Source organism: Mugil cephalus, chromosome 16 (genome assembly GCF_022458985.1).
Source record: "Mugil cephalus isolate CIBA_MC_2020 chromosome 16, CIBA_Mcephalus_1.1, whole genome shotgun sequence".
Lineage (NCBI taxonomy): Eukaryota > Metazoa > Chordata > Actinopteri > Mugiliformes > Mugilidae > Mugil > Mugil cephalus.
In genome coordinates, this window is record NC_061785.1 from 12,919,838 (window position 1) to 12,947,691 (window position 27,854).

General features: G+C 43.9%; 1 protein-coding gene across 11 annotated transcripts in view; it reads left to right on the top strand.

The window, feature by feature from the left end:
- The window catches only part of zgc:114120 (uncharacterized protein LOC619267 homolog), a 91,760-nt gene that overhangs the window by 58,207 nt on the left and 5,699 nt on the right, over positions 1–27,854 (top strand). For 6 of the 11 annotated variants that reach the window (XM_047609075.1, XM_047609073.1, XM_047609070.1 and 3 more), the window contains 16 exons: positions 3,465–3,666; positions 6,605–6,734; positions 8,109–8,280; positions 14,691–15,622; positions 16,684–16,773; positions 17,365–17,405; positions 17,663–17,686; positions 19,877–20,037; positions 21,053–21,228; positions 21,490–21,620; positions 23,043–23,190; positions 24,118–24,427; positions 25,573–25,933; positions 26,010–26,152; positions 26,921–27,070; positions 27,190–27,291. In XM_047609075.1, the coding sequence (XP_047465031.1) occupies positions 3,465–3,666; positions 6,605–6,734; positions 8,109–8,280; positions 14,691–15,622; positions 16,684–16,773; positions 17,365–17,405; positions 17,663–17,686; positions 19,877–20,037; positions 21,053–21,228; positions 21,490–21,620; positions 23,043–23,190; positions 24,118–24,427; positions 25,573–25,933; positions 26,010–26,152; positions 26,921–27,070; positions 27,190–27,291 (3,273 nt within the window). The remainder of the gene's footprint in view (positions 1–3,464; positions 3,667–6,604; positions 6,735–8,108; positions 8,281–14,690; positions 15,623–16,683; positions 16,774–17,364; positions 17,406–17,662; positions 17,687–19,876; positions 20,038–21,052; positions 21,229–21,489; positions 21,621–23,042; positions 23,191–24,117; positions 24,428–25,572; positions 25,934–26,009; positions 26,153–26,920; positions 27,071–27,189; positions 27,292–27,854) is intronic. The other 5 variants (XM_047609080.1, XM_047609078.1, XM_047609072.1 and 2 more) reach the window with 4 other exon arrangements.

The window sequence follows — 27,854 nt, forward strand, 5'->3', positions numbered from 1 at the left end:
CAACATCTAAATCCACTTCAGAGAGCATATTGGCTTTGTTTAGCAGAGCCTGTTAGATGTCAGACCCTTGAACTGCAGAGCGAAGCAGTGTCTGTGCTTCATACATTGCAAATAATTAGCAGAATTATTGTTAACTTAATTTTTGACTGATCAATTGTTTGGTGGTTGGCAAGGGCAAAAAAAGGTTTGACGTTTTCCCGCTCGTCGCAGTGGCCTCTTCAAGAAAACTCAAACAGCTGCCTTTGTTTTAGCTTTGTTTTTAGCCTTACCGTGACTTACCTTGCCCAGAATTGTTATAAGTCTGGTAAAACTCTGGCTTTCATTATCAGCCGTTTTTCAACCGATAAAGGGGATACAAAAAAATCCCTCTACTTCATTTGAATAGACCTCTAACCAATCAGAGCCATTTTGTTGTGAACAAATTCAGCTCAATGTAGCATACAGCAAGCATTTAAGTTAGATATGCAGTATCTAGGCCTGAACATATTGATTGTTTTCAGTACCTATTTAGCTCAAGTGTTTTTTACACTGTTTTACATGCAACAGTGCAAAAAATAGTCCCAAATGGTTCCATCAATAAAATATTAAACAAATCATTAGAATTCATTTTCACTTTTAAAAGGAAAACCTTTTATTCTGTTACTAGTCAATTTATAACCCCTAACAAATAAAAAACAAAAGTGTGAAACACATAAAAGTTCCATCAAGATTTAACAGATGTAATGGAGAGTATTGGAGAGTAGTGTCTTACATTGTTGAATAAAAGAATGATCTCTTCTGGGATCATGTCTGAATTTCCACCAACCACATCTCCTTGTATTAGTAGTCATTTCTCCAGTTGAGTCCTCTGATGTGTGTCTCTGCATTCAGGCAGAATCCCTCAGGATGTTCACTGGGAAACTTAGTGTCTAATGCTGTCAAATAAGGACGAAAAGAATTTCTCTCTTTGATCTCTTTAGTGTTAAATTAAAAATGAAGAACTGTTTAAAGACATGAAAACAGCACTTATCGATTCAACTTGGTTTCTTTGGAACATGTGATTCATTATTTATTTAGACGTTTGGGTTTTATTATGAAACGCACTTCTCCGGTCTAACAAATCAGTTTCACTCATTCTTGTGTCATGAAAAGGCACCTCACATTCCATGAACAACATGTGAATGAAAAAATCATTGCACAAGTTTCTCTGCAGTGAAGAGTTTCCTGCTTTGGATTATAACTGCATGCAACAACACCACAAAGCACAGATCGCATAGTGACATAATATCATCTAAGTCTTCCTTTTACCACCAAAACAGCCCTGACCTATGGAGGCACGGTGTGCTGTGGTATCTGACTTAGGCTTAGACAGACCTTAATGATCCACAAGGGAAATAAATTAACTGGTCACAGTTGCTTGATTGCACATGTCCAGCCTTTCGGATCAATTTGTTGATCCTACTGATGTCTTCTTTGCTGGTACCACTCCCCCAACAGGACACTTGCTACAGCAGACTGGTAGAAAGACTCCAGTAACTTGCTGACAAACATTGAAAGACCTGAGCTTCCTGAGAAAGTAGAGTCTCCTCAGGCCCTTCTAGTCCACAGCATCACTGTAGTCCCTCCAGTCCAGCCTGTTGTTCATGTGGACTCTCAGGTTCTTGTAAGAAGACGTTAGCATTAGATCCTTGAAGACCTGCTTTAAGTTGAGAGGTGTTGCCTCCATGTATCTGACTAGGACAAACTCACTGTTGTTGTTCCTCGAATCATTCCTGAGCCTGGGAACATTATTATCCTGCTGAATGGTAATGAAGTTTCCATGAAAGGATGGACATGGTGAGCAGCAGTGCTTAGGTAGTTGAAACCAGTCAAGGACCCAAGGTCTCCCAACAGAACATTGACCAAACCATCACACTGCCTCCACCCGACTTGCCTTCTTCCGATGCACCCTGTTGCACTGTGTTTACCATATACGCAACACAAATGCACCCATCCAGCCGTCCTACTGACCACTGCGGACCAGGGACACCCCACAGGGACACTTGTCGGTCCTTGTCAAAGTCACTCAAACCCTTCCATTTTTCCGTGTTCTTCCAACATCAACTTTGAGTGAAGAATAGCCACCTTCTGCTTGAAACATCCCAGCATCTGTTATGTTAGGTCCACCATAGGTCCTACTGGAAGGTTTATTGACTTTAAGAAAAAAACATGCAGCCAAGATTAAACTGAGTCACTCGCCTTTGCCATAAATCGGAAAGAAAATGGGAACTTCATACATTTCCTTAGCTCCTCTTCTTCACTGCTTTTTTCTCTAATTTCTAGCCCTTATCTGCTCTTTTTCTTCTTCACAGTTCACCAAACACAACTTCATAATTCCCGGGTGCTGCATTCTTTTCTCCTCAGCGGTTTGGTTCTTGTTATAGTTAATGACAGACGGCGTTCGACGTCTGGCTGACAAACACTCTGAGACCGTAAACCTCCGAACATATGAGAGGCAGAACACATAATCCATCAGGCTGTACTTCCTGTTCAGACATCTCTGGGAGCCTGTGTGTGATTTCTCCATCTAGAAAGGACTCTCAAAACCCGGTGGAAGTAAAGCAAAGCAAAAAAGCCCCGAGAGATGATTTAGCGCAGCAGACTGTGCTCAGTATCTTTTTGACGTGATCGTTTTTACATGTTTGCGCACACATGCATGGCTGAGTGTCATGGTTGCATGCTCCTAGCTTCTTGTGGCACCGAGAAATCAAACAGCGCCCATACAGCCTCTGCAAAGACCACAGATGCATGAGGCGATTGGAGCCTGGCTTAACGCGGCACTGTAGGGAGCTCATTACTATATTCTTTGGGCTGGAAAATGTCTGTCAGCCAGGATTCATTAGAAGCCAACCTTCTGCAGCAGCTCCTGGTTGTGCTGTTAATGAGAGGTCCTTCACAGTTTCGGCTCCCCGGTGGTTTAGATTGGACAGGTGAGATATCAGCGCTAATCTGCATTAAAGATAGAGGCTGTCGAGACTGACTTTGGCTTTGTTGTGGTCATTAGCACTGTGGCGCTCGTGTTCACTCGGTCCTTTAGGGAAGAGCTAAACCCGGATCCCTGTCATAACAGAATAACATCCACTCATTTCCCTCTGCAGCTGTTTTGTTTTGACTATTTCTACTCTCTACTCTCCTTTAAAAAAAATCTTATGAAGCACAGTTTGAACAGCTTTCGTCTGTCAACGTTAACGCAGGTGGACAAGTCTGAGGTCTCAGTTTGACTGGGTTTATTTAACCCCGGTGGCTGTGCTGCTCTAATTTTACCTTCAGGATTCATCTTTCCATTTGTAGAGTGCTAGCTTGTGTTTCTTTTCATTGATTTCTCCGTTCCTCCTTTTGTTTTTTGGATTTATTTGTTATTGTGCTGCATGACTCTGCATCAGCTCTGCTGTGTTCCTGCTGCTTTTTGTTTTCTCCTTCTGACTTTACCACACTATGTCTCCTAGACTCGGACTCCCCGTGTGACGCGACTCAGCCCGACACAGCCGGCTCTTGCTGACCAGGCCAGCAGGGTTTCCTTCGCGTCAGCCGAAAATTTGGAGACCATGTCCGAGCCTGACATCCCCATCGGCTTTAACCGGATGAACCGGCTTCGCCAGAGCCTGCCGCTGGCCCGCTCGTCCAGCCAGGCCAAGCTGAGGGCGCCAGGTCAGACTGGCATAAATATCATATGCTAGACATTAAGTGAGGTCCTGTAGGGGCCCATCTGTTATAGCAACGGCAGAAGAAATTAGCTTGTATGAGCACATAATGTAACGTTAACTGCAGGAAAAGCTGGTTGTATCTTTTATGCCGCATTGATCTGAACAATCTGCGAGGCTGTTATGTCCTCCATGTGATCTGCCTTCAAATGCATCTTGTGAGCTTGCGCTTAAAGCGGTCACATCGCTGTAAGTCGTGAGAACACTGCTGCTAGGTCACTGTCTTTGACCAGTGTTGCGAGGTACAGCTGATGATTTTCAGCCCCGACGCTGTTCCAAAACTACTCAAAATATTAGACTGAGATTTTGTTTAGAAGTTTAACCACCCAGGCTGGTTACACTAGAGTAGTCTATCATAAAAAGCAATGGAAAAGTCAAATCATGGAAATCACTGAGCAAAAAGCAGACCGCTGCAACTACACACATCTGGCACATCTGATGTAAAACCACTCACTCTGGCAACATTGTTGATGCCACTGATGCTAACAGTTAGCCAGCTAATGAGTAGATAAGAGTAGATGAGGCAGTTGGGAATAGCAACATTTTCCTCACACTGATTCTAAAAAAAAAAACATGACAGAAGTATGATTTGCCTTCTCGCACGTGTTTTTAACGCGAAAAGGACTCTTGTTAGCAGCACGTGTAGCGTTCACTTTAAAGCTTGTGTCAACAAGACATGGGAGTCAGTGGAGGCTGTTGTGTTGTCAGAGCAGCTCTGTCAAGTCCTGTAGTCTGAGCTCGACATAAGCCTGACAGAGTCATGGCTGTAGACTCTTGTTCATCAGCACAGCTTAACTATATTTATGAGCGCAGTTCTGCACTGCTGACACAACAGCGCTACAACTGGCACACCTGCAGAGAAAAACTCCCCCAACAGATGTCAGATCCTTCTCCACAGTTTAACATATTTTAGAGCTTGACACCGCTTCCTGAGTCGCACTGTTTTAAATATTGTTTTTTATGACTTTTTCTGATCGCAGCTGGATCATATACTGCGGAGATCCGTTTCTGTGACTAAAGTCTTGCTGCGATTCGAGCTGACTGCTCTTCATCAATAATGAAGGAGCACACTCAGATTAACAGACGCTCATTGTCACCGTCTTCTGTCCACCCCGATTAACGCGAAGCCTATTGACAGCATCGATTTTAGCTGACATGTCAGGAGCCAATCATACACACTGGCACTGGGGACGTTAATGCAAACGATTCATCTCGATGTGTTTGATGGACAGCAGTAAACAAGATGCACATTAGCAGCCTCCTCCTCCTACAGGAAAAAAAAAAACAACTCACTAATCTGAGCTGAGTGCAGGCGCCGAGTGTTAATGTATCAAACCCGCTGCAGTCCTCCGAGTGTCAAGTCTGAGTCAGACTGCCTATAGGAGCGCTGAATATAAACACAGCCGTCTAATGATCTCGCCAAGCTACCTGTCATCTTTGATTAACGGCTTCAGTAGGAAGCAAAATCATCTCCTCCTTCAAAAGTAGCTCTTGACTAAGAGGTTGACGGGTTCACAGGCGCTGGGAACAGTGAGAGAGAATAAAACCAATGTGTGGACTGGTGGTTAGAGAAGCAGTTTTCTGGTTCAATCCCTTAGAGCAGAGGTCTTCAAGTTTTTTCAGGCCAAGGACCCCAAATTGATGGAGAGATTAAGTAGGGACCCCCTACCTACTATATGTGTTCTAGCGCTATTTATAGATATACATCATTATTATTATCATTTTGCATTCAATACTATCCCTTATTCCTTTACTACAATATGTTGGATTCATGTTAATGTGTATTTAAAGAAATTTAAATTTGTGGGTGGAAATTTAAAAAATATACTTAAAAAATGTCCAATCAACCAAATGTTTTGGGTTTTAGGTATATGGACCTTATAGATTTGGAGCTATTCCTGACATTTTCTTTTTGTTTTGTTTTCTTTTTTTAGTTTAATATGTACTTTATACTGTAACTTAGTTGTACACACTGATATTCCCACCGGCTTCATCCTTTCATTATGACTTAGCACCTCCTGCGTTAATTGAGACGGCTGTTAGCTTGTTAGCTAAACTGTTAGCTGCAGTGACTTCTTGACACCTAGCAAGGAACCAATTCCATCTGAAGGCAGATCACATTATCATGGACACCTGATATATTAATCTGTTTATCTGCTGTTCTGTGCGTCTGAATTTAATGTACAAAGGTTTTAAATACCTCTTCTTTCTTGCTGTAGGTTAGTTACACAGTCCCTCTGTAGGTGCTCGAGGGTCCGAGTGACTGAGTGTCAGCGCTGCTACATTAGCTAGACGACTGAAGCTGAATTAAATATAGGCCACTTACCACAAAAAATTACTGTGTCTAAATTCATGTACTTCATAAATAATAAGGATGAAAAATGTGGATTTAAAACTGCTGTCGAAAGTCTTTAATTAAATCCTGATTAATGGTTTGCAGAAGAAACATTTACAGTCTGACCACCGACATTTAAATCAGACTTTTCTCGTTGGGGCAAAATGGCAAACGGTCTACACACAATTAAGCAGGAACTAAATTACGTTTTTGAGTCTTTTTTAAATAATTTCTAGAATTATTTTTGGTCACTATTTATCGATTATGACCTTAATCTGTAGTGTTCATTCCAAGTAATTCAGTGAATTGCCTGGTTGTCCATCTCACAATGAGCAGAAGATAAATAGAAGATAAATAGAAGCTATTACTCTGCCTTTAGAGGCAGTCTAATAGACGAGGGACTGTCATAATAAAACCAAAAACACTATATACTTTGAGATGAAAATTGTCGTTCCACTCTCTACCATCATCACCGACTCAAACCTCTCACCCCCCCTCCCTTCAACCACCTTGGCTCGCCCTCATTGCTCCTCCCCATCCATAAATACAGGGATCTTGTTCCTCCAGCTTGGGGAGGAGACTCGCCGGGTGCACCTGACCCACGAGCTGACCAGCCTGGACACTCTGAGGGCCCTCATTGTGCACATGTTCCCTCAGAGGCTCACCATGGCTATGCTCAGGTAGGCGCACACAAGTTATTTGCATGTTTATTAGTCTGTCTAGATGTTATGTGACCGTCGGCAGCGCTACACTTGCACGTAATTTACGGCCCGTTGTATGAAATCAATCTGAGAGTGACTCATTGCTGCTTCATCCCTCAGACACACAAATAAAAATAATCATTACATAGTTAGCAGAAAGGAATTAAAAACATCAATGTGTCTAAATGAGGTGTGAAACAGCTGTTTTTAGGAGAAACCATGACTGTCTCTGGCATATGTCTGTAATTCCTCATATTTTTGGACAACCTGAACCTTTCCATAATAGCCTTGTGTGTAAGAATTCATGGTGGGCGCTGGTTAGCCTCCCTGGCTAGCAGTGACTTCCCCTCGTGTTTAATCCAGTTCAACATTTGCTGCATACTGCACACTGTGTTAATTACATATTGAACAGAAAAGAATCAGTCTAGCGAGGTGGGCTCATGACTTAATTATTTAATCACTATACCCTCCAAACAATCTGAGGAGAAAGCCAGTCCACACATTTTCATGTCTTGTGCTCATGTATTCAAATACAGTAATGTATTATTTTCTCCAACTGTATTTCTTATGTGTCACATGAAATTTGGGCACATCATTTGGAGATAGTTATGGCGCAGCTTAGTTTATCTTAACTTTCCTTCCCTTAAGATGGAAGTATCGGGACAATTTAGCCAAAAATTCAACCTTCCTGGAATTGTCAGAAATCGTACAAGCCCTTGAGGCTAATGATAGCTAGCATATTACTGCAAAACAGCCATTAAATCTGACTGACTCAAATATGGTCCCCTTTTAAGCTTCTGTTTTTGACTTTTCTGACTGCAAAATGCCATAAAGTTACAGAAACTTTTTATAGCAAACCAGCTCACAGGTGCATTACTGCCACCTGCTGGACTGGAGGCTAGATTGTGTAGATGCAGACAATAACCAGATTATCAAAACAATTTCACAACAGTCAAGAGAGAATAATTCCATCAATTTATCAGCCTTAATGCACTTTATTGTCACTTCAACTACATTGTGCAGGATGTCTGAGCAAGTGTGCATTTAGAACGGAGACAACATTTAGGTAAAAAAAAGATCTATAGGGATTTTCATCAAGTAGTTCATTATAGATGATCTGTTAAGTCTGATCTGATGATACATCCTCAGTCAGACTCTCTTAACTCCACACAGTGAATATCACTTTTCTGATGAGTTCAATATCAGCCGTTTCTCTCATTGCCTCATGCAGTTAAAGGTCTTCTCCTCCAGCTCTATATGTGACTTTGTAGCTCTGTGTATTAGCGGCTAATAGGTGCAGAAATTGTCTTTGCATGGTCTGTTTATCAGTGCTTTGTGGTTACTGATGATCAGGTCACCCAGCACGGCTCTGCTAATCAAAGATGAGACCCGCAACGTATTCTATGAGCTGGAGGACCCGCGAGACGTTCAGGACCGCTGCGTGATTAAGATTTACTGCAAAGAGCCCATCTATGGAACCTACCCCGGACACCACAACCCACACCTGGCTAACGGAGACCTGCGAGTAAGTGTACATGCAGTATGTGTAGTTAATGCTGTCACTGAAAATATGTATATTTTTTTAATGTAAAATTGCGTCTCCTCAAAGGAGAGAATAACTAAGACACAATACCTGGAAAATTATTGCTCTGTCACGCGTTCTTTCACTGCAGATTTATCCTCCGTTGAGCTGCTTTATGACTCACAGATTAGAGACAGACAGCAGCCCACAAAATCATCCGCCAACAATATATTTTCTAATTCCCTTATTTATTCAGCCACACGGCAGCATTCATCACCCACATTTATTTGCATTACATAATGTGTCCAGGCGTAAGTTAGTCTCACCACTCTCTCAGGTCGAGTCACGTGACCCTTTGTCCTGGATCAGCGCCAGTCTTTCGTATGAGCGGTCCTGACTTGGCTGGATACCAGCAGCCTCTGAAATGATATAATGACCCACTGGTGCTTCAGGTTCATCTGAGGACTGTGTTTGGTTCAAGGATGCAGCAGAAGTTTTGATGAATGGACGTCACTGAGTGGATGATGCGTCTTTACCTTGAGATCACAGCAAATAGTTCACAGTGTGTACAAGCAAATAAGAAGTCTTTGTCTGGGATTCTTCCACATGTAGCAGCAATGTGGCGATCAGAGAATGCAGAGAAGGTAAAAAATCTTTGGTGACATAATCCCAGTTTAGGTGATGACCATTGACCAGAATCTAAGAAAAATAATTCAATTTGCAGTTCATACAAAAACAACTGTAGATCATATTCTAATTGGAAAATTAATATCCTAACATTTAATATTAGTTATTATTAGCATTTTTACTATTTTTAAGTTGGTTAAGACGCCTTCATGAAAAGTCAAAACTCTACAGTATTTCAAACAAGGACATTTTAGACTTCCGATATCATAGCGTTCATGTTACAGGTTAACTCAGAGGAGAAAAAAATCTGTTTGGTGTATTGTCGCCATTTGCTAAATATTAATATATGTGCAGCAGCAACCCACCTCCTTCCCATCACATATACTGTACGTAAACGTTGTTTGCTAGAAATTCATGTCTGATCAAACTGAACGTGTTGTTCATGCCCAGAACTCTGGTAAACGAGCCACAGATCAGTGATAAATGAAAGTGTCCACACTCGCTGCTGAAGCTGCACTTTCAATTGCAATTTATACTGGTTTTCCCACAGAAGTATGACAAATCACAAAACTAGGTCCCAACAGAGATTTGTCCATATTGCTTTGTCTCTACTGATCTGTGAACATGAACCGAGCCAAGGTTAAATGAAACATTATAGCAATATTGTATCACTTGGTTCCTAAATTGGATTGAGCAATGGACAGCAAGAGAACGGGGCTTTAGAGCCAGTAATCAAACCACTTACTGATTACCGCAGTGAGACGCTGACCCGTCTGATTTTGTTAATGGTGCTGTTCTGTTAGAACCCTGCTGCTAGGCAACCGTGGATGTCCAGAAGCTACTGAGGTTAGCGGAGCATTCACACCAGCAGTCAGAGAGCGACAAGCCACAACGTTTTCAGTGGAAGCTGGTGATACGAAGCACAGCAACGAGTGTCAGAAAAAAAAAGCGCCACAGCAGTGAACGCCACAAGAGGGCGCTGCTCACGTGACTTAATCTCCTGACCGCAGGAAACACATTAGAAAGAAGAATGAGTCTCTGGAACTACAGAAACCCTTATGACTGTACAGCAGTGACACAAACAAGCTACGTTGTGACGTTACTACCTATTAATAACTTTTAATTTGTGGTGCTTTGCATTTTAACTGATTTGATTTAGCTGAATTCATCACTCGGCTTCTGACAAATTAAATGTGGCATCGGCCTGATTAGCATGATCACTGTTGCTTTGAGCGTTTGGTCTCGGCTAAAACAAACCTCTGCATGTTGTCACTCTGTTGTGCTGCGTCTGTGTTTTCCATACACAGCCTTGCATTTTGTTGCTAATTACACTGTGATTATGGAAACAAGAGCGCAGTCATTTAAAAGCTTCCTGCTTTCATGCTTTTACAGGGAAAAATAATAATAATAATTGTGAACTAGTTAAATTGCATTACAGGAAATCAGACATATGCAGCACAAAATAATTATCTGAACTGCACAAAACTTGTACAGTTTCTACCTGTGGACAGTTGACACCGGCCACTTTATTAGGTACACCTTGCTAGTAAAAGTTTGGACCCTCTTTTGACTTCAGAACTGCCTTAATTCTTCATACTTTCAACAAGGTGTTGGAAACATTCCTCAGAGATTTTGGTCCATATTGACATTATAGCATCACACAGCTGCTGCAGATTTGTCGGTTGCACATCTATGATGCCAATCTCCCGTTCCACCACATCCCAAAGGAGCTCTATTGGATTGAAATCTGGTGACTGTGGAGGCCATTGGAGTACGGTGAACTCATTGTCATGTTCAAGAAACCAGTTTGAGATGATATGAGCTTTGTGACATGGTGCATTATCCTGCTGGAAGTAGCGTCAGAAGATGGGTACACTGTGGTCATAAAGGGATGGACATGGTCAGCAACAATACTCGGGTAGACTATGACATTTAAACCATGCTGAGTTTGTACTAAGTGTGCCAAGAAAATATCCCCCACACCATTACACCACCACCACCAGTCTGAACCGTTGATACAAGGCAGGATGGATCCATGCTTTCGTGTTGTTTATGCCAAATTCTGACCCTGCCATCCGAATGTCGCAGCTGAAATCGAGACGCATCAGACCAGGCAGCGTTTTTCCAATCTTCTTTGGTGAGCCTGTGTGACGTGTAGTCTGGGTCTCTTATCCTTAGCTGACAGGAGTGGCCTGCAGTGTGGTCTTCCGCTGCTGTAGCCCATGTTCTTCAAGTTTGGACGTGTTGTGCGTTCAGAGATGGTATTCAGCATCCCTTGGTTGTAACGAGTGGTTATTTGAGTTACTGATGCCTTTCTATCATCTCCAACCAGTCTGCCCAGTCTCCTCTGACCTCTCACATCAACAAAGCACTTTCATGCACACAACTGCTGCTCACTGGATAGTATCTCTTTTTCCGACCGTTCTCTGTAAACCCTAGAGATGGCTGTACATGAAAATCCCAGTAGATCAGGAGTTTCTGAAATACTCGGACCAGCCCTTCTGGCACCGACAATCACACCACGTTCAAAGTCACTTAAATCCGCTTTCTTCTCCATTCTGATGCTCGGTTTGAACTTCAGCAAGTTGTCTTGATCACCTCTACGTACCTAAATGCATTGAATTGCAGCCATGATTTTATGTAATAAAATGGCAAGTAAGTGTATATTACCTGTTTTAAAGTATCTTAGCAAATCAAAACGTCCCGTTCTATTGGCAGATCGTTTTGCCTATTGTCATGTTTCTCATTTAACACTTTTCCATCTTGTTTTATAAGCTGAATGTTGCTGTATGCATGTTAAACAGCAGAAACAAAGCAAGCAACATTTTAGACAGATTAGGCGTCCACCGAACGGACGGCCCAGGGGCATATGTTTACGCACTCGTCTACGCAATTGCTTTTCTGACTGCCGCTGTGTGTGATTTGCAGCTGCCCGCTACAGTTTTGGAGGTCGGCCGTGCCCGTGGGATCGGCTTGTGCTCAGCTCTGAAATCTTCCCAGCGTTTTACTGCCTTACCTTGAGTTTTATGTGTGTGAGGTACATTGGCTGCCTCCGTCGCCGCCAAGGTGAGGACTAGGACAAGTGTATGTGTGTGTGAGCTTATTGAACTCTTGCCAGCGCAGCCAAGATTATTCCCTGATTGCAGACCACAAAAGCATGACCAGGATTACTGAAGCCCATCTGAGCCTGCGACTGGAGGACAGAAAATGGTTATGGATGAATTCTTCGCAGCGGGAGAATGGAACCTTTTCCGGGGGTTTTTACCTGCGGCACATGACTTTAAGGGGCCTTGGAGGTGGAATGAAATGTCTTCAGCTAAAGGATGGTGTCGATACGAGTGTGTTGCTAAGAGACAAGGATGGAAGATGATGGCACTAGAGTCATTAGTGGACGGTGAGGCTGTCCTCAGGTATTGGTTTTTCAATTTGCATTGCTTCCAGGAGATGGCTTTTGTGCGTCATGAACAATTACAGCGTGGGCTTCTTTTGTGTTTCCAATGTGTGTCTGTGGTTCTCGCCCGGTGTCCCCTTATGCAGGGCTTCTGCTTACACCACACTCTGCTTTGTTTTGCCTTTCTCTCTCTGACATCTGGGACTGATGCCAAAAGATAATCCCTGCACAGTCAGGCCATCAATAAGCGATCAAGTGCGACCTAAACAGCACTTAAGAGGACAGTTTGGAGTCTTTCCTGTCAATCAGGAAGTGGCATCTATGGACTGCTGCTCAGTGTTGCAGGGAACTGAACTACCTCACTGCACCATGAACTTCACTTTAAGTGCTGTTTGCTCTGCACACCAAAGCAGAATAATTTTATACAATGAGTGTATAGTCTGTTTGGTATTTTTGCCATTTATTCTCCTACAGTGATATCATTTATATGGACTAAAGTGCAGATTCACAGGTTTAATCCAGATAGGATGTGCAAAAACTCTTTGAGGGGCTTGTACGTGATGACGATTGACAGGTTAAGTGAATAACAATGTCTGACGCTGTCAGTGGGTGGGATATATGGCATCAAGTGAACATTTTGTCTTTAAAGTTGATCTTTGAAGCAGGAAAAGTGGACAAGTGGGAGGATTTGAGCAACTTTGACAAGGTCGTGTTGGGTGTTTCTGGTCTGCATTGGTCAGTATCCATCAAGAGTGGTGGCAGGAAGGCAGGAAACGAACCAGAGACATGGAAAACCAAGGATTATTGAGAAGGCTGACCCATGTGGTCCAATCCAACAGACTGCTGGAAAAGTTAATGCTGGTTCTGGTTGAAAGGAGTCAGAAGGAGTGGATCATAGTTTGGTCTACAGCTACACAGCTCCATACAAAACGTTCAGGATGTCCATGCTGACCACTGTCCACTGATGAAAGCTCCTACAATGGACACATGAGCGTCAGAACTGGACCACGAAGACATGGACAAAGGTGGAGTTCATATAGATGTTACTTTGTACCACCTACCTAAGCATTGCTGCAGACCATGTATACACTTTCATGGAAACAGTATCCCGTGATGGCCTTTCAGCAGGATAACGCTCCCTGATTCAGGAAATTCTAAATTTCCCACACCTTAAACCAATCCAGCATCTGTGTGATGTTCTGGACAAAAAAGGCCGACCACAGTAGGCCCCACCTCTCAACTTAAAGCCGATCTTAAAGGATCTGCTGTAAACGTCTTCGTCCCAAATATCACAAGATTATACAAAGAAAGAATATACATGATGTCAGAATGCATAAATGGCTTGAATCTCACAATGTCATTTACCAATAATCAATTTTCTTTAGACTTTGAGTCGACGCCGACAAGCTTTAACAAAAACATGCGCAGATCCTTTGATTCAGCTGCGTGACAGAATCTGCTCAGTCACAGTGTTGGATGTTGCCTATATTAAGGACATGTCTTGTTATTGTGCAATAATTCATGCAACAACAAACCTTCTCTAGGCATGGCTGCAAGGAAAAATGCGTAGCCTTTGTGTTTTTCTTTGCTGCAACTGTTCCAGTTTCACGTAACTCTGCCGAGCTTCGTTTCCCCGAAAGCGCCGCTGTTGACACACGGTAGCCTCAACCAGCGTTCATAAATCAATCGTCATCCATCACTTTGTGGGAAAAATCTTCATAAACAAATGCACGGATGAAAGGAGATCGATCAAAGTTTGATTTATTGCAGCTGTGATAAATTCCTTCCTGTCGCTGACCTGATTTTCTCGGGCAGATCACTCCACACAGCCGTGGGGCCCTAGATGGTAACGCCATGTCACCTTTTAGTTTTTTGGCCGAGCCCCTCCAACACACAGTAGACCTTCTGCCTTAGGATCTCAATGTACGTGGCGGTCTGTATTATGCTAAATGAAAAGGCAATGACACCTGTTAGTACCAGGCGGATAGGATCCCTTTTGCTGGTTCTGGTTAAAAGCCTGGCAGATTTACTTTGTACCATCTGAGGACATGAAACATGCCTATGGTTCAGATGGATAAAAAGGCTGATTGATGAAATAAAAGCATGGAAAATAGTGTTTTTTAAATAATAGGAAATGTTCCTTTAGTTATGTGGTGCGCAACACTCAAACCAGACCCAAAATATAACCTAAGTGACAGTAAAATAAAATACTACTAATAGAGACTTCTAGTTCTTAAGTGTAGTAACTGACTCATCTGTAGTTCCACCTGAAATACATTTTGTAACTGGTTCAATCATAGAATGAGGATCTTAAATGCGTCACTTTGAGTTTAGCTGATTTTTCTGTTTTGAGATATCAAGTGTGTTTTTCTTTCTCTTTTTTTTTTTAACTCAGAGGGAGATGGTGTATGCGCCTCAGGACTCTCCCCCCAACCGCCGCCTGAGCAACCCGCCCATGTCTTCCCAGCATTCATCCTCCTCCGCCTCACCCCCCCACGGCTCGCCGACACGCGCCCGCCTGCTTTACAGCGGCGGCAGGCCTTCGTCCTACGCCGGGCCGGCCCACCACACCCACTCCCTGCCTCACCCGCACTCCCAGTCCCACCACTCCTCTCCCCAGCAGCATCCGCAGCTCCACCAGCCCCACCACAACCAGCCGGCCTTCTGCGCCTCCTCCAGCGCCATCCTGGAACGCAGAGACGTGAAGCCCGATGATGAGGTGGGGGGATCCAGAACCGTGGTGCTGCTGCGGGGAGATGATCGCGGCGGAGGTGGGATCTACGCCGACCCCTACTCTCTGGGCCCGGAAACAAGTCGGCTGAGCCTTGCGGGGGGGCCTCACTCTCCTCTGCCAGCCAGAGCCGACCCCTACGGCTCCTTATACCGCCGTGGGGGAGGAGGGGGAGGAGGAGGAGGTGCTGGATCAGTGCGGTCGCTCACCTCCTATTCTGCTGCCGCTTTGCAAGGAGAGCTGATGGAAAGTGGCGCTCTGTACAGACCGGGAGGGCCCCTTTATAACGATGCCTACGCTGCGTCTGTGTTGGCCATGGGCCTGCGAGTCCCACCGCCGTCGTCCCCGCAGAAGATACCTGACGTAAGGGATCCCTATGGAGGCACCATGCCAAACAGGGGATCCCCTGGGAGACAGAATTTGCGCAGGGACTCCGTGACCTCCTCTGTGTTTGGGGACAGTCCCAAAGCCCGGGGACAGGGCCCAGCGCTGGGGCTCACCTCAGAGCAGCTCTGCCTGATGGCCGGGCCTGGAGGGGAGGGAGGGAGCGCTGGAGGCTTCGGCTCTCCTCTGCTGGGCAATGAGACGGAGACCAGGTGATACAGACACACACTCCTGCTTGCTTTCTGTTATTCACATTAGGGTAAATGTTGTGCAATATGTGCACAGTGCATCCAAATTTACTGAATACTGGCCACAGATGTCGTTGAGAGTGGAGGAAGAGAGGCATGGAAACGTAGGACATCCCACACATGTTTGATTGGATTTTGATCAGTGGGATATAGAGTCAAAATGATTAGCAGACACTTTGGTAATGTCATGGTTAGAGGAGGCTGAGAATACTGACAAACAATCTGTGTCTGTTAATGACTATATACTTACATCGTTGTCTATGTTCCCTTAACGAGACCTCTGACGGTGTGCTGTGCTGTCGATCTGACTCGTTTGCCCAACACACTCTGCAGATGATCGATTGAGTCGAGATCTGGGGGAATATGGAGGACAGGATGTTTACTCACTGCCTAATATATTTTGCAAGTAAAGCACTATTCATGCAGGGTGTGAAAACAAGTGCACCGAGGATGGAGCCCTGTGGCACACCGTTTTTAACGATTTCACAGACAGGTGGACCAGTGGGCCAAATTTTTGTTACAGCACATCTAGCAGGTCCTTTCTTTTCATTTGACTCCACCCTGATGGCTTAACACTCCATTTAGATGTCATCTTAGGACGCGTTTCAACAGATACGGAAAAACAAAAGGCCTCCCACCACTCAGAGGCATGTTGTTGTCAACAAATGCAACTCCACAACACTGTGATGAGTTGTATGACTACATTGTTGTTACTATTTTGTCCATCACACCATAAAGCCTCACCCCAAACATTCTGATTGGCCGGGAAGATCTTTGCAGGAGCATAATCAGTTCCCAATGGAGAGACTTCAGACGAACTTTAAATCCACTAATGATAAACAGATAATAGGATGCGCTTCACCTGTCATTGCTCATAATACAGATCAGTGCTCTTGATTTTTAGTGAGAAACACTAGATTAAAAGTAAACTTTAACGGCGGAACATGGGAAGCTTTTAAGCGTTTAACGTGAAATACGTGTGAGTCGTGTCAGCTGCTGGGTTCTGTGTTTGTCTGTGGATACAGGGAGCGTATGGAGGCCATGGAGAAGCAGATAGCCAGCCTGACCGGGTTGCTGCAGAGAGTCCTGAGCAGAGCACCGGAGGCAGAAAGCCCGTGAGACACACGCACATGCACAAAAATACTGTATGCGAAAACAGACACACCTGCCTCATCACATATTAACTTCCTAGTCTGATACATACAGAACTCACAAAGTACAAGGTGTTTATAAAATCCAAAAAAAAAAAAAGTTGTATGTGTATTAATAAGTCTTTTTTTTTTTTTATCGTAGACATATTTCCAAAAGCCAGAATAAACCAGAACATTACTCTTTATTTAACCCTGAAAACCATTTAATAAATACGTATATTTAATAAATAATTTTAACATCCATCAACCCTGTCAGTTTTTACATAAATTTCTTTGGAGATTCTGTTAAAGTTTTCATTTCACATGTTTTGCTGTACCTAGAAAAATGATTAATCCGTCTGTGCAAAATGTTGACAAGGCATGCAGGAAATTTTATTCTACTACTGTTGATCATTCTGGGAGTAAAGCGAGAGCGCGCACACTGACTTGCAGCAGCGTACACACAGACGCACAATATTTCCGCACCTTCCACCATATATATATATCGATGGCTTCTCAGCAGCTGAGTCGATAGTGTGTTCCGCCTCTAAGTACTTTAACACTTGCCTCTTCCAGGGAGAAGATTGAGTCAGCCAGTGACTGCTCAGGAACTGACAGTAAGTGCTCACTACCACAAAAAAAACCTCGTTCCTATCACTGCCTGTCACTGCTCCCCACCGCTGCCTGTTTGATAGTCACATAAATTAGCCCTTCTTCCTCTCGCGGAGCAGCTGCTGTTTCATTTTTTTCTGCATAATTCCTTAAGTGCCTTATATGTGATTGTAATGGCTGACTGTGCAAGCTTCCACGTTCTGTTCCGTTCTGCTGCTTCTGCTCCTTTTTGCTGCTGTGTAACTGCTGCTTCTTGTTTTAGCTGGACGAACTAAAAAAAACAAAGGTAGCTACTGAATGTGACCGTGTTCCTGACGTGTGTGTGCGTGTGGTACCTGTCCCCCTGTCCCCCTGTCCCCCTGTCCCTCTGTCCACCCATCCACACTCTCTATTCCCCATGTAGAGCCCCATTAGCTTCCAAAAAACGCGTTCATGCTGTGTGTGTGTTTCATTTTAAAGGAACCTCCCCTTCATTTTCTGTGTTTTGAATTAACAAATCATTGAGTTGCATCAAATCGCTAACCACTAACTTGGTTCTGGTTGGAATATTTCGGGGGGTCGCCAAAGCTTCACGTTTGCCAAATTATTTGCCATGCACTTATACAAATCAGCCATAACATTACGACTGTCTTTCTTTTGCCACCAAAACACCCCTGACCCGTTGAGACATGGGCTCCTCTGGACCTCTGAACGTGTGCAAGACGTGCAAGGCGTTAGCAGCAGATCCTTTAAGTCCTGCTTTAAGTTTAGAGGCGGGGATTGGTTTGAGATCTTGGGGAATGTGGAGGCCGAGTCAACATTTTAAAACCAGTCCTGGGCCGAGGACCATGAGAAAGAGGCCGCCAGGTAATACTGTTTCCATGAAAGAGTGCAGCAGTGCTTAGGTCGGCGGTACGTGTCGCAGTAACATCCACATGAATGTAAGGACTCAATATCTCCCAGTAGAGCATTGACCAAAGCATCACACTGTTTCCATCGGCTTGTCTTCTTGCCGTGGTGCATTGTGTTCCTCCAAGTAAGACGCAATTACACCCATCCATCTATGTGATGGATCCATGTGATCAGACCAGACCACCTTCTGCCATTGATCCATGGTCCTGTTCTGATGCTAAACCACTGCAAGAACTTTTATCCTGGTCAGGGATCAGCGTGGACACCCTGACTGGTTCTGCAGCTACACAGCCCCCGCACAAAACAAACTGTGATCTCAATGATCCTTGGCCGTCCATGACCTTGTCTCTGGTTCGTTTCCTTCGCCGCGATAAGGGGATCAATGTTATTCTCTCATCAGTGGCCATAATATTATGGCAGAGGGCTAAAACTATTTTTATTTGATTTCTTTTCATAAAGTGATCAGCTTAAGCTTTGCCATCTGGTTTGAAATTTTCAAGAGGATAATGTTGTCAGACTTAATTTAATATTCTATTTAATATGCTCTCGCATATCTAATATTTAGATCTCATGCGAAATTATAGATAAGCCCAGACATTTTTGCAACTTGAATTTCCTTTAGATCAATTTGGGTTGTTAAAGTTTTCTATAACCTTTGACTTTCACTTTCTCCCGTTAAGATCTGTCAGTTATTTATCTGCCAGTCCCTCAGTTGTGTTATCTCTTTGTGCTTGCCGATAAAATCAGCCACAGAGAGGCAACGTGATGTCTGCAGAGTTTTCCGAGGGGCCGCAGCGCTGCCGTCTTGAATGATGGTTAAAGGCGGTCAGATGCTCTCACGGTGGCTGCAGAGTATCTAGGATACACTCTGTAGAGGGCCGGAGACCGTCGCCTTGCCTGCAGACGTGTTGGCACCGAAGCGTTTGAAATATTTCTCAGCGCTGTGGCGGTTACGCAGGAGTCCAGATTTCACAGCCTTTCTCTCACTAAAGAGCGACGCAACTCCCAAAAACTCTTGAAACCCACCACGTTATTGACTAATTTGTCTTCCAGTTACTTTCCCCTTGTCTTGTTCTGCATGACGTGTGTGACTCAGCACCCTAATTATTCTCAGAGCACAGCCCTTATTGTCCTTTCAAGGGATTATCTGATTTGGAAACACTAATACGGTCTGGTTGTCTGGGGACTTTGTTCTAATGAAACTCTTGGATTTAGTGGAAAACACTGTTTTTCACTACTGATTCTGTTTGTCCCTGAAGCATTCCCATGCTGTTGACCATTGTTAAGACAATAATCTCCACCCCTCACCGGCCCAGCAGATAGAACTTGTCCTGGATTGCTGTTGTCAAATCCTCGAATCCTCCATGCGGTCAAATTGTTTTCCTGCTGGACGGATATTTAAGGTCCTCGGGGTCAAATCTCTGCAGGTTTCTCTCACAGCGTACACCGCGTCTTTAATCCTTTGATTTGCTTGCAGTGTTTTGGGACAATTTCTATCAGCTGTATATGTGCTCTGAAGAACCCCTGAAACCAAAGTGAGACAAAGAAAGTTCCCTGTATTAAATATTCATTCTCTGCTGGGCAGCTCTGACACCATCTGCTCCTCTGGCCCTGATGCCACCTCCACCCTCGGGGCCTAACCAGCCAGTGGCGGTGTCACGGTTGCAGATGCAGCTCCACCTGCAGGGCCTGCAGCAGAACACCAACGCCCTGCGCAAGCAGCTGTCGCAGCTGCGCAACATGCAGGTGTGTATACGCGTCTGAGGCAGCAGGTGGATACTGTCACTGGGTGTTTGTCTTTCATGAGTACAGACTCAGACGTGCCACTTCATTAGGTATACGTGGCTAAACCTAATGCAGTCTGTCACAATGTTCACTGCAAAGTTCACAGAGCCTTTTAACTGAGGAAGTGAACACTGAATGCTGATTTCACGCCAGTGTCGTCGTTTTGAAACTGATCTAGTAACTCCCAGAGGATGGAGATGCTGTGCATAGTGTGCATCCATCCCACTCATGGCAGCAGTCTGCCATTAATCCTACTCTAGAGTCAGTGTTATGGACTGTTGTACCAAAAATCTAATCTGCTAAGTCTTGATATCGGAGGTCAATCGTTGTTTGGGGTGTTCCTGTAAACCGTGAACAGTAGCTAGCGACATAATAATGGAATAAACAGAAAGGGAGGATTTTCTTCATTTTTGGACCTCTGTTGCAACTACGAAGGAAAAAACATGTCTTGTTTTAAAGCTGGCGATAGTGATGATATTTGTAGCTGATATAACAGCAGAGTTCTTTACTCATTAGTCCAGTATCAGAGCCTTAAAGTAGACACCTGAATCTGAAGAAAAAAGCGAGGACGTGGCAGACACTGTCTTCTCCCGGCATAGCTCAGGTGGACGCCTGTTTTTGCTTGTTCATTAGGGCAAGAGGGTACCAAGGTAACTCCCTCCCCACAGAGGAAAAGAGTCATGTTTTTATGCCTCTGCAACAACGACAGCAGCAGCCGAAATGAACCTACCTAGACTTTTCCTGCTTTGTCACTCCACCTCAGGCCTCTGCACATTTCAGAGAACATAGCCCTGCACCTAGTAATTACCCACATATATGGATGTATATATAAATATATAAATATAAAGATACATCCGGGACACATCTGAGTGATCTGACCTCAGACCAACATTCACGTAGACGCAGACATAGCACCTGATGAGCTGCGGTTAATGAGTCTACATTTCTTAATCCGTCCTCACGTCCTGTTTTCCAGCTGGAGAACCAGGACTCTGTCCTCTCCCTGCTGAGACAGACGGAGTCCGAGCTCAGCCTCATGATGCTGGATGCCATGCGCACGCAGGAGGACCCGCTCCAGAGACAGCGCCTCCTGGTGGAGGAGGAGAGACTCAAGTACCTCAACCAGGAGGAGCTGCTCATCCAGCAGCTGCAGTGAGTTCAGAACACAAGCACCACATTAAAGGACAGGCCATAGATATATTTAGACATTTTGTGCATGGAACATGCCTCATCCAGGGACACATGTGGAGACGTATTTAAATTCCAGGTGTGAACACAGGTACTGCGGCGGTCGGATTGCCCAGGTCGGATGTTAATGCAACATCTGGATAAAATGATACCGTGTGGAGAAGTGTTGGCAGTTTTACGCACCACATTCATTAACAGAGTGACACGAATGTGCGATCTTGACAGCGACCTGGAGAAATCTGTGGAGGAGCTGCAGAGGAACTCATCGGTCAATCACGGCCTGGTGACAGAGCAGGACGTGGAGCAGAAGAGCAAAGAGCTGAGGATGCTGGGAGAGACGCTGACTGAGCTCAAAAGTAAGAGCAGTGGCTCAATCACTGCATAATTCTGGTTGTCCATTTCACAAAACGCCCATTTTTATCTTTCCTTTTGTTTAGTTTTTTTTAAAATGACTTTCAAATTTACCTTAAGTAAAAATCAACATCTTTTTCATAAAGCCCAATATAAATAAACGGTTACTTTAACAGCTGTCTGGACACACCACCGTATAAATGGTCTGATTCCTGTTCATTTCTAGTTTATTTCAGCCCAGCGTTGTTCCCTGGCTGCACATTTCAAATATTCTTTCACTGCATGTTTCATAATGTGCTTACTAAGTAAAACCACAGCATGAAAGCGTAAGTCTTTGTCCGTAGTTCAAGTACAAAAATGCTAAAATGCGATGCGCATGCTTTGCATTTTAATATTATGCAAAGCCACGTATGAATATTTATGAACCCTCTTATGATTGATATTCATGAAGTTTCAGGTTTAGCCTCTTGTCCTGCCGCTCTGACCTGTGTACCTCACTCTCCATCTTGAATATTAACGTGTAGCTGCACAGCTCTCTGAGGCTCGTGTATTATGTCGTGTAGACTTGTGACTAGACTTTTGACTTCTCTAGGGACTTTAGCCTTGTTGCACAGAAAGATTCAAGTACAGGCGTCGAATTAAACTGTGGTAGTTTCTCAATTTAAAAAAATAAAGTTGTAAAGTTAAATGTTGAATATCACTAGCCTAATAGCATTATTGCCTAAGTCATATTTGAATGGTTTCTGAAAACAAGAACAAAACACAGTTTTAGCAAGAACATGGGAATTTTTAGCCAAACATGACTATAATACTATTAGGCTAGCATTATGGATGTTAAAGTTTAAGTTTATTGCATTTATATTGGACCTTAAAAGCAAAGAGCATTTGCACCAATGTGCTTCACATTCAACATGTTATATAAAACCTGTAAAATACAGATCCACATCAATGTATCATATCATAAAAAGCTATTATTAAGCTATTAAAGGACAGATTACTCAAGGTTGTAATTTACTAGTTGAGGTGCAGGAGGCCAGGTTCCAGTTTTAAAGTGTTTTTATTAAGGAGCTACTGAACGCTGCAGGACAGAAGTAGAGTCTGTCTGGGAGCAGTGAATAAAACGGTGATGTCTGAAGAAATCTGCATAATAAAGTTTTGATTATAAGTTCAAGTTATTTACATGCAGAGGAAAAACAAGTAGACCCAGGATAGATCCCTGTAGCACACCATGTTGGATGACTGACATGGACTATTTTCAGAAAAGCTGAGTCCCTTGTCCCCAAAGACAAACACAGACTTTACGTTACATCCTCTCTTCTCTGTATGTCTTCGTTCCTGCAGTGTTCCCCACTGTCTTCTTATCCTCCTTAAATAATAATCTCAAAACGTCAGTCTGACACACTGCTGTCCCTCTCCCTCCTCTACAGACCAGTTCCCCAGTCTCCAGAGTAAGATGCGGGTGGTGCTGAGGGTGGAGGTGGAAGCTGTCAAGTTCCTGAAAGAGGAGCCTCACCGCTTGGACGCTCTGCTGAAGCGGTGCAACACAATGACCGATGCACTCAGCACGCTGCGCAGGTACTCATGTCAAACGCCGCTCTGCGTGTCAGCTCACATTGTCCCATTTTGTGGCAGTTTTTATTATTTTATCATTGTCTGGGATTCTCTCCAAAAGACTGGGTATTGTTAAAAATTTACCAATGTCTTATCTGAGTTTTCTGCCTGATAAAGACATTTAGTCTCAACTTTCAACATGTTTTCTTCATTTACAACGTAATAAACGAGGGAGCAGTGTGTCTTTTCCATGTTGCTGTTGCAGTTAATGGTGCAACGTTCTGGTTAATTAGTTCGTCAGACGACATGCCAGACGGGTGCTTATTTCATCATGTGTTCATGAAATGTTGTTGGTGAGACTGTTGAGAATCTACAGCTGATGTAATAACATTATAAATGTTACAGTGCAAAGGTCATTTGAGCTTCACTGCAGTCAGATTAGATTGAAACCAGTTAACTCTAAAAAGCAAAGACTGTCTTTTGTTGGAGGGAGGAGACAAATCTGAAAGTCTTAAAGCGGACACTTTACAGCATCGTTTGTTTCTGCTTTCAAATGGAACTCATGAGCTCGTCGTTAGCGATTCGGGAAGTCGTGCACGCAAAATATTTGGCGTTCAAGCGGTAGTCGTGAATACCACTAGAGGCATTCATGTGGCCTCTCCTTGTATACACATCTGAAGGCAGCATTCGTCACTCATGACTTATAATGCGTTTGTATTTAAAATACTTGTATGTTAGTATGAACACAGTACAAGTTTGGATAATCAACGCTTTGTTCAATCCTTTTCCTGAAATGATCCTGTTTTTGTTCTGGTTTATGTCATGACAAAACTAATACAAATAATTGTATTAGTTTGCATAATTGTGGGAAGTTGTTACTAATGTGTTACTAATATTAACATTTTATGGACGACGTGAGTAATCATAAAAAGTGTCCTGTGTGTATTGTAGTTTCTTGTATCCCCCCTGTATGTACAGACAAGTCACTGAGGGGGTGTGGAAGGGCCCCGACGACCTCTCCAGCCAGACGGCCTCGAAGAGATCCGAGGACCTGGGCCGCACCTCCGACCTGGACATCCTCAACAGTCCTCCTCTCAGCCTCACCGACCTGAGCACCAGCGCCGGTCTGGCCAACTGGATGCCCGACGCCTCGGGCCCCGAGCAGGACGTCCAGCCCTCGTTGACCTTCAGAAACAGAGTCCTCGATGAGCTGCCCAGTCGGCGTCCTGCCGATAAGTCGGTGTCAGCTGAAGTCCGACTGGTAATCAGCCGCTTGTTATCACACTGATGTGAACAAATGTTACGCTGCTGGAAAACAGGAAGGAATAATCACAAATGTGACCGCGTGCTGTTTCTTCAATCAGAGCGTTGATTAGAATTCATTCTCTGTGCAGCACTTATAAAACACATATACAAAACAGGGTAGCTGGGGTTTTCATGGTTTGTCATTTAACCAAGTAAAATATAACTACGACTTAGCAACCTCTCACAAAACGTGAGCAAAATATCATTACATACATGTGCGTTTGCCAAACGCAAAATGCTGGGAGCAAACCATGTGACCACGTCTTAGCTCGGCTAACTAGCATGAATGGCACTTTAGCATCCTCTGTAAAACTTTGGTTTAACTATTTGAGATATTAAAAAATACTTTAATATTAATTATTAATACTTTTACCTCCCTAATATTATTATTATTAGTTTATTGAATTGGGACAATGCACATTAGTCAACAGTGATGCGTTAGTCATCAGTGTAAATGCGCCAGACACAGATAGACAATGTCAAAACAAAATAAAAAAGGATACAGACAGACAGTATCATTTTCAAACTCAAATATATTATACAAAATCACTGCAATTCATACTATAATCATATATCAACAGGGAGGAATGTTCATTCACTAGAATGAGGAAACTGTCACAATCTCCCTCTGAAAAGGAGCTAAACGGAAACAATCGAGACTCTCGCCGATAGCGGATCATGCTGGCGTACATAAAAACATTGGGAAAATGAATTAAACATGAATGAACCGAAGATTTTCCACTTCTACCATGTTCTTCCTTAATCTTTTTAACTGCTTTTACAGATCACACACTGTTTGTCTCTATTAATCTAGTGACCTTATCAGGCTCTTTAAAATCTTATAATTGAATAGCCATGAAATTGCGGTTCTCGGTTTTTGTCTCTCTCAGCTCATTATGCACGTATATATTTAACTTGCCTCAGATACTTATCTTTTAACCAGTCACACAAACAAACACTTACTACAACGCAACACTGTCAGGACGGGGCCAGATGGGACAGTTCATTCCAAAAAACACGCCGCATGTACCTGCCTCTTTTGTGTTGTTCCAGCCCGTCAGTAGTTTGTGTTTCATTCGTCTATATCTGTATATGTGTCAGGCGGCAGAGCGGGACTGGGAGGAGAAGCGTGCCAGCTTGACCCAGTTCAGCGCCCAGGACATCAATCGCCTGCTGGAAGAGACCCAGGCTGAGCTGATGAAGGCCATCCCAGACCTTGACTTCGCTGCCAGGCACATAAACAAGCCAGCAGTGCCCCCCAAGCCCCAGATCACCATCCCAATAACTTCCACAACAGCTACTTCTTCCTCTACAGTCGGGACCACTGGGACGGCGGCCACCTGCACCACCAGCGCCGCAACAACAACCAACACAGCCGGCGCAGACCAGCAGCCTGGCAAGGTGCAGCTAGCTGCCCAGAAGCTGAACAACATGGAGGGGGGCGGTTCACACAGAGGCTCGGGTGAGTTCTCTTCGCCTAATTGTCTTTTCAGTCTGCAGTGCGTCGGTACTGAACACAAAACTGTCCTGCATTTCAGTGGACCTCAGTGTAGCCAGGTACCGAACGGAAAAGCCCTCCAAGTCTCCGCCTCCGCCTCCACCTCGACGGAGCTTCCCGTCGGCACACGGCCTCACCACCAACCGCACTGGAGAAGTAGTGGTCACCACCAAGAGCCTGAAGGTGAGACACGTTCAGGGCGGCGTATACACTGAATGGATTGACGGCTTAACGGCATTTGTAAATACTGATGCCACGTAAATCACAATTTCATAGAAGATGTTGATTTTACAATCTACACGAAGAAAACTATGGAATATTCGTCAATTATACGGATATATATTTATAAATGGGGTGGCACAGTAGATCTGTGGTTAGCCCCCGCAACCGAATCCGACCCTAGTGAGGATAAGTGGCAGTAGAAGATGAGATATATAAAAACCTTTACATTTACCATACGAACAAACATTGTGATCAGAGATTAAATGTTTCCATGGAAATAAAATTGTCTCCTCGTCTCCAACATTGTCGTCCACACGGATTCCAGCTTTGTTCATCTTCTCAGACACTTGGTTGTTTTGCTACCTCTGTGTTTTTGTCTCTCGTGGAAACTCACCACGCCAAGTGGAGGAAACCAATGAATTAAATAAAACCAGGGAGGAACCAGCTAATCAAGTGTTTAGATGTTTCTAGGAGATCAGATGATCGGAGGTTCACACCAGCCCTCTTATCTGGTTGAAAACTCCGTCTGATCAGTCCGTTCCAAATGAGGTTGTGACATGAGACAGTTTCATTCTCATTATTAGAGGAATACTATCAGTGGTTAACTGAAGTGAATAGTAAATGGTAACATTTACTCACTTGTTTACCTACCACTGCCTTGTCTTGCTGAAGTCGATGACCCCTGAAGATGAACTTGGAGGTTAGACTTTCTTCATTTTATCTTTTTAGACAGAAGAAGACAGTGACATGCCTAAAACGCTCGTGAAGCTGAGGCGGACCCCGTCTGACACCCCCCGACCGGCCTCTACCCCCCCTGTGATCGCAGCCTCGGCCGTTCAAGACGAGGACGACGAAGAGAAGATCATCGCTGAGCTCGAGGTACGGCAGCTTAGACAATAAGAGATCGATTAATCACCCAGGTCATTTGTGTTGCAGATCTTTGTTTTTATGTGTTGGTTAACTTGTGTTTACTGCCACCCTGTCACACAACAACAAAGATATTTCAGAGAACGCCTGTAAAAGATTCCCCTTGTAATAAACGCTACAGCGCTCTACCAAAGGCCGGGCCCGCCTGCATCTTTGGCTCCCTGGGCAGAAAGGTAAATTTAAAACCTCCAGCAGCCACCTGTCTCCTCCACTCCTCTGGACCGACCTTCTGTTCCTGTCGACTTTCCCCCTCCCTTTTTTTAATTTACTGCTGTTTATTTCCTGCTGCTGCTCAAACCTTCACAGTCACTAATACGAATATGAGAGACAACTCAACAAAGACAAAACAACTCACTCAAATTCTTCTGTACCTGTTTCTTTCTTTGAGCTTCAAACTGTTTGAGAAGAAAACCACTGGAAAGAAAATAGTCTATAACACAGATCAGCCACAACATTATGACCACCTCCCTATTATTTTAGTTTAGCAGCATATCCTGATAGTCCTGCTTTCATTTAAGAGGTGGGGTTAGGGTTAGGGGAACAGAGGCTGGACTGGACTGAGCTGTGGGGAATTTGGAGGCCAAGTCAACTCCTTAAACTCCTTGTTGTTGATCCTGAAACCATTCCTGAACCAGAGCTCATATCCTGCTGAAAGGGGCCATCAGAGAATATTGTTTCCATGAAAGGGTGGTCATGGTCTGGTCATGAATGGCACAACCTATGTCTCATTGCCATG